The 7,333-nt window shown below is 36.0% G+C and overlaps 1 protein-coding gene across 1 annotated transcript; it reads right to left on the reverse strand.

Annotated features, from left to right (window-relative positions):
- Positions 1–4,160: 4,160 nt before the first annotated feature.
- LOC145669195 (uncharacterized) lies at positions 4,161–6,971 on the reverse strand. Its single transcript, XM_081737519.1, has one exon. The coding sequence runs from the start codon at positions 5,665–5,667 to the stop codon at positions 4,801–4,803; it is 867 nt and encodes a 288-aa protein (XP_081593645.1). The 5' UTR covers positions 5,668–6,971; the 3' UTR covers positions 4,161–4,800.
- Positions 6,972–7,333: the final 362 nt, after the last annotated feature.

Raw genomic sequence — 7,333 nt, forward strand, 5'->3', positions numbered from 1 at the left:
AAAGTGATTACAGTTGTACAAAAGAGAAAAATATCGAGATTATAAAGGGAAAAGAAAACGCTTCAAACTAAAGGAAGAAAATTTATCTAATGCTCTAAATCTTGTACACACAAGAATTCGTTGGTTTGAAGCAACAGAAGTTAAATGTCTACTATTGTGGCTTCCCTCTTGTTACGGAATCTAAAGAGAAATTTAATAAGATGTTAGAAAACCTGAGGAAGGACTGTGAAGAATATGGAATGAAAATAAATGTTTGAAAGACAAAAGCCATGGTGATTGGAACGAAGCAGTCAGTATTAAATGTAGAAGTAGGAGGGGAGAAAATGGAATAGGTGATTAGTTTCCAATACCTGGGTAGTATTATTAGTGATGATCTGAAGTGTAGACGTGAAATAAAAGCAAGGATAGGAATAGCGAAAGAAGCCTTTAGGAGGAAGAAAATACTATTTTGTGGGACCTTGAATAAAGAGTTGAAAAATGATTCATGTGGAGTATTGTACATACGATTAAGAAACGTGGACATCACGCAAAAATGATGAAAAACGACTGGAAGTTTTTGAAATGTGGGTGTGAAGAAGAACGGGGCGAATTAGTTGGTCGAACGGAAAACGAATGAGAGTGTTAGAAATGATAGGGAAGAAAACAATAGTTTTAGATATTATTAAGAAGAGGAAGAGAAACTGGTTGGGACATTGGCTAAGAAGGAACTCTATCATGAGGGACGTACCAGATGGTATAGTGGCAGGAAAGAGAGGGAGGGGAAGAACTAGACTATAATTAATGGAAAATATCCAAACAGAAAAATTGTAGGTGAATACGAAGACGTTAGCGGAAGACCGTGGAGTATGGAAGTTTCTCAGTTGCGGCAAGTGACCTGCTAATACTGGCAGAATATCATATATGTGACTTCACTCAAGAGATACTGGTAAATGAAAAGGAAAGTGACGAGAAAGATAAATATTATAAGTGAATAAGGAAAGCAAAAACAGAGAAAAAAAGAAAGAAGATGACAAATGAAAGTCAGACATTGAAATATACTCAAGTGAAATCTATTACAATCCTACGATACCAAGATATATATATATATATATATATATATATATATATATATATATATATATATATATATATATATATATATATATATATATATATATATATATATATATATATATATATATATGTATGTATGTATTGATTGAAACTCTTAAACTTTAGCTGAGCTTAAATTCTTGAACATTGGCTATACTTATTCGTGGTTGGATAATGAACGTCGTTGCTTTTTGCGCGGGAAACCAGAGTTTGATGCTGGATGAGAGCGCAGGTCATTCGGTTTTCACGTAAAGCTACAGACCCGTGTCTCATATAGTCTCGTTAATAAAAAAACACGTTAACCACGAAACGAAGAGAAAAAAATATTAACTTTGAACAAAATTATAGAAGGAATTATTTATAACTATCATTGCTTTACCCAACCTCTGTTGCATATTTTTTTTATATCTGTAACTAAATGAAGCTTATACATATATCAGTCACTTAACGTTATATATATTACACTTAGCATATTTACAATTTTATATTTCTATAATACATATGGCTATATTCTATTAAGAAACCACAAAATTTTATATGATTATCTTCCTGAGAGGTTATTATTTTTTTAAAACCTGCATTTGAGTCCCAAGAGTGTTTATTATTTATTCCGTTATTCCTACTGTTAATGTAATGAAAGCAGAAACTACGAAGGTGATTTCTTACCCATATATGTAACTAAAACAGAAGAAAGCGACAGGAAATACAAGGCTTTAAAAAATATATATTTCAAAGTAAGAAGATCGTTAGTTTGTGACATTTTAGTCTGTATGGTCCCGGTGGGAGCACAAATATTCTTGTGCCGACTAGTGCTGTTAAAAAAAAAGAAATCTTTTAGTTTTTTTTTGCCCCACTCTTATGCCCTGAATGTTAAAGGAGATAGTGATCGATGATGAGAATAAAAATGGTGAAATGAAGAAAGTCAGAGGAAACGGGAGAACCCCCACACGATGTTTATTCACTACAAACCCTACTCGGTGCGAGCTGATATCGAACCAGGAACTCCACGCCTCAATTAGCTGTGAAAATGCGTATAATTCATTATTCGATTGGTGCATTCTTAGAATTTTCGAATATTGAAATGAATAATCGGATATTCAAATTACCCCCCCAAAAAAATCCAATACTTTTAACAATACTAGTGTCGACCGAACATTTGTCAATTAAGAAGTTACTTGAACTAAAAAGTAGCAAATTTCGCTTTACAGACAAAAGTTACAGTATCTTGTATTATCATGAGTATATGACTAACCACCACGCATCGCTTTTTGTATGTACTCTTCGGGTAGCTTCAGACCTTCCTTGACTAAGGTGCTTTGATTAAAAGCATATTTTTTTTTAAAAAAAATAGAGGGATATACACTAATATAGGACATTAAACCCAGAAAAAGAGACATAACATTTGGATTAACCATAATTTTCCGGTGAATTATAGGAGACCAGAAATACTGTAGAGAGATTTGCCATAATTGCGCGAATCTATTATGCAGTGTTAACTCATTAAAAATTTGACTTTTTCACCTGTTTATCTACAACTAAAATATTAATTTGCTTCCAAGATAACAGTTAGTTAAAGTTTTCATAAACAAGTTTATCATACTTTCAGTTTTTCGATGCTTAGATTGCATACAATTTAGAGTAATTCTTAAAGCTTGTTTCCTTTCTGTAATAAATTACCCGAAAAATGTACACAGGGACACCTTCTTCTGTTAAGTTAGTTTAATGTCCTCTGAATTGAAATTTAATCTCCTTTTTGGTGCTATGTGAGATGGAACTTACTGGTTAACACTTCTCGGGGTTTCAGTGGAATACACAGAAGTTCTTCAAGGGGGGGGGGAGTTCAAGGTCTCAAGTTCATATAATTTCAAGTGTTTGTATATATATTTTAAATATGCCAAATCTGTTAATATTGAACAATAATATCTTGTTCAATAGAAGGAGCTTAAAGCTCCGAGCCCCCCCTTGCGTACGCTACTGTGTTTTTTTTTTAAATCCACTTACTACCCCTGCCACGGATCGAACCCCATACCAATCATTCTTTTGTATTTCTATAATTACTTAGTTTTATATACTTTGAGTGTTAATATCCCAGTTGGAGGAGTGATCAACCAAAGGATAAAATTCGAATGTCTGGAAATGATCAAAATTATATTCCTATAACAGAGTGTGCTAACCAAGTGCTTGAAGTAATTTTATATTATTTTATATTATTTTAAAAAGTAGAAATTTCTATAAAAACAGTTAATAATATTAACTATTCTAGTTGATTGCATCATTATGTGCTTCCTAAGAACTGTGAGAGCCCCGTAAGAAAGGTTTGAGTCCCAGGCCCGCAACAAGTGGGGCTATGGGGCATGGACCCCCTTAAAAATTGTTAGCTTCCTAAACTACAATGCATCATTATATGCTCCTTTAATACTTGTAATGTGTTATGACTTTGGCCCCTCTAGCATATTTATGGCACCCCTCCAATCTTTTGTGGCTGGTTGCGGGCCTGTGAGTCCGAAGATCTAACCTTTTTCAACTTTTTACCTACAGGCCTGAGAAATCACCTCCGAAGCACACCATTGCATTTTCATTCTGGTAAACTTTGCATCTTATCACATTGTACACAAGATTACAATCCTAGTTTTGATTAGCAAACCTTTTCCCTTGTTTTCTTTCTAAGAAGTGCCCTTGGTGTATCAGAATACGCAATGAATTCAATTGATTATTTCAGCGTTTCTCAAACTGTGGTCCGCGAGTCGCAAGTTGTCCTCGAGGCCTTAGATTGAACATTAAATCCAGAAAAGAGAGAAAAAATAAAGTTCAAGTGAATTGCATCATCGCGTACTATGATTGATAATCTTACACAAGTATGGATTATATATTCTTTAGTAAATCAAAGATTACGCTAATTCTAATTACTTTATATAGAGAAATTGTTATCGTAAAATGTTTCTGATAGCTTCCAATTATTAAAAAATACTAATAAGATTTTCTTCTATGAATAAAAATTTAAAATTAGGAGCATTTAATTAACATTATATTTTTTAAAAAAATATACTGGTATAGTAATATATGCTCGAAATATTTTTTAAAATATAAATATGCTTTCGAAGGTAACAATAGTAAGGTGGCTGGTAGAATATCCTAACGAACTAAAAGTGGTCTCCACTTGAAAAAAGTTTGAGAAACGCTGGGCCTAATTTATAAAAAGATTATTCTGGTTGCTAGTTGTAACAAACTCGGAAAATTAGTTGAGCTCCTCCGTGGCTAAGCGGTTAGCGTACGCACCTTTGGCGTGGGAGACCCGGGTTCGATTCCCGGCGGGAGCTCATGTGGTTCGGATTCCACGTTAATCAGTAGGTCCACGTCTCATATAGCCTCGCTGCTGGAAGGGACGCTAAACTAAAATCAACTCAACTCGGAAAATTAGTTAAGCATAAGAAAGAAATGAACATTTTTTAAAAATATATAAACAAGCAAAATAAATTGGTTTCGTTGTATTTGAGTATTGTAAATTCCTTGGTAATATTCGACATATTCACTATCAGTTTCCTTTTCACAACACTTGTTCATTATTTACATAACTACTGTAATATCAAACTTATTATTAGGTATACTCACTGAAATGTATTTTTGATTCGTTGCAACAGAGAAGTACATTAGCTTAAGCACAGCAAACACCGCTGTTACTGAGAAATGAGTATAATAAGAATATATGCACTACGCATGTGGCGATTTCGTATGTCTTTTCGCTGCATCTTCTAGAGATGTTTGTTGTTGCTCTTGACTTAGTTGTTCGTCTCTTGGAGCTGTTGTGGCATTTAAGAAGTTGTTAACTCGTTCTTGGTACTCTAGTGTACTCTCTGACGGAAGGTCATGACCTTGTGGCCCTAAAGGATTTACTCTAGACACAGGCAATGTCCCTGGGAAACGCGCTAACTGAGATATAATATCGGGAGTCTTTCTTGGAGGTAAATTGGTGGGCATTCTTTGCTTCCAGTCTAATGTAAAAGCACCAGGAGTTGCTTCATCGTCACTGGTGGTCATTCCTTTCCACGCTATTTTGGCAGAAAGAAGTGACCAGATAAGTTCGATTGCAGATGCTACAAGAACATTTGTGGCCACTACCGTAGTAATTTCAGTCGATGGCCCTACTGCAGATCGAGATTTGACATGATACTGAAGTCGAACTAATTCTGCTCTTGATTCGTAAATAAGTGCCATGGACAAACCAGTAAGTCCAATACAAAGCAGAGAAGCTAAGGCTGAAAAGAGGGAAAAGGCAAAAAACCAATGAATTTGCGTATCTATATACCACCGTTTCCACGCTAAAAGTCCTGCAATACCAGAAGCAGCGGCTGCCATACCTAACCAGATTCCTCCACCGAATTGATTGCCATCTGGTTCCAAAACTTGACCCAATGACCCCAGAAGAACCAAAGTTATTGCTAACAGTAGATGGATTGCACCAAGACCAGCTACCGTAGTTGCTGAATAGCGTCTTTCTGAAGGGTAGAGACGAGCCGGATCTGTCGCAGATCGGACTCGAATTACGTAAATTTCATCCATGTTATGTGAAGAAGACATGATTAATTAAATGATTTATCACTGCACAGTTATTACATCACAATAAACACACATTTGGACTGCTGGTTGTGTTTGTTATTATCATTAGGACCTATTTACGTTAACAGTCGATTTGCTATACACTCACACTACAACGTTGATTAAAAAAAAAAAAAAAAGTGGTCATCACTAACAGAAGCTCACACTTCCCTGTCATTCCTCCAATTAGTAGATGATGAAATAATCTTTCACGTAAATTTGTAAATTCAAAAAGAAAACAGAAGTTTAACGAATCTTCCCCTTCTTGTTCCGTAAATAAACTGAGAAAACTGAAACAACGTAAACAATCTTCCGTGACACTTCTGGAAACACTTCATACATACAGTACATTCACGTCAGCGCAAATACCGGAAGACCAGGATTATTTATTTCTGTGAAACGCGAATACTAACACGATCACGTGGCTATATATACATATACAAAAAAGTCATTCTATCAAGTGTCCTGGTGGAGATTTGCCGATAACAGACTGAATTATATAAGAAATATATACACACACAGTGAATTGTGTAAATACCAAAACTGAAATGGAAATTGTAAATAATTTTGAGTGTTCACTTCATAAATGTCAGTTCATGTCTTTTTCTGTTGTTGTTCAAGTTTCACTACTTAAAAGGCGTTTTCAGTTTACTTTTTTTTTTTCTGTAGATATGCAATCAATTAAACACTTCTTTTCAAATGGTGGCGGAAGTCGTTGAGTTCTTCTGCCTGTCTCTTGAGTCATGGAGAAGACTTGTCCAAAAAAAAAGGAAGGTAGCAGCAGATGTTTAACTTAGTAAAACTAAGTGCCTCACCTGTTGAAGAGCTTTCCAGGACAAACTGCGCCGTTTTTACTTTTTAATAGTTTGATGAAAGTTGCTGTATAGTTTTACAATATTATCGAGCTTTTTAATCTTCCTCCGATGAGTTTCCCGCCGGGTGGGGCGGCTTCGCATGCGTTACGCCTCTTGCGCCCTGCATCCGCCATCACACAAATTAGTCGATCTTCTCTCTCACACACACTCTATCGCACCAACTTCCGTCCGTTGTATACTGGTAGCAGCAACAGCAACAGCGAATACCCGGTGTTTTTTTTAATAGTAATAAAAAGCCGTTGGAACAAAGAACAAACACTTATTTTCTTTTTTATCATTCGCTCTTCTTCCGCGATTTCGTACTGTGGGAACGTCCGCTTTTACGTACTATTGCGCGCGCGGGTTTTGCTCTTTCGGAATGAACCGTATGCGTAACAACGGAACAGAATTGAAAAACGAAAGCATCTGATAGTGGCGTCCACTCCCGCCCGAGGAGCGTCGTGTTGTTTCTCTGCTGCACTCTGGCAGCTGACTGAATGAATACGAGAGAAAATACGGGAGGTGTAGTCTCGGTACAGCCAGTGTGGCAAGAGTCATGTATGCTGAGACGAAACGTAATAACAGAAACGAATCCTTTCTCCAAAAGTCCGTGACACCTCGGAAACTGGAACGCCTCTTGAAACAAAGAACAAGAAGAACCAAACCGCCCGCTACTCCCATGGTTTTCCCTTTGTCCTCTAAGCTCCTCAAATAGTCTTATTCTAACCTCGAATTGTTGAATATTCTTTCTTCTACTTTGACGGGTGATTTTAAATAAGAAGTAGTTAGTAGCG

This window comes from Thermobia domestica, chromosome 13, assembly GCF_964235325.1.
Source record: "Thermobia domestica chromosome 13, izTheDome1.hap1.1, whole genome shotgun sequence".
In the NCBI taxonomy this organism is placed as follows: Eukaryota; Metazoa; Arthropoda; class Insecta; order Zygentoma; family Lepismatidae; genus Thermobia; species Thermobia domestica.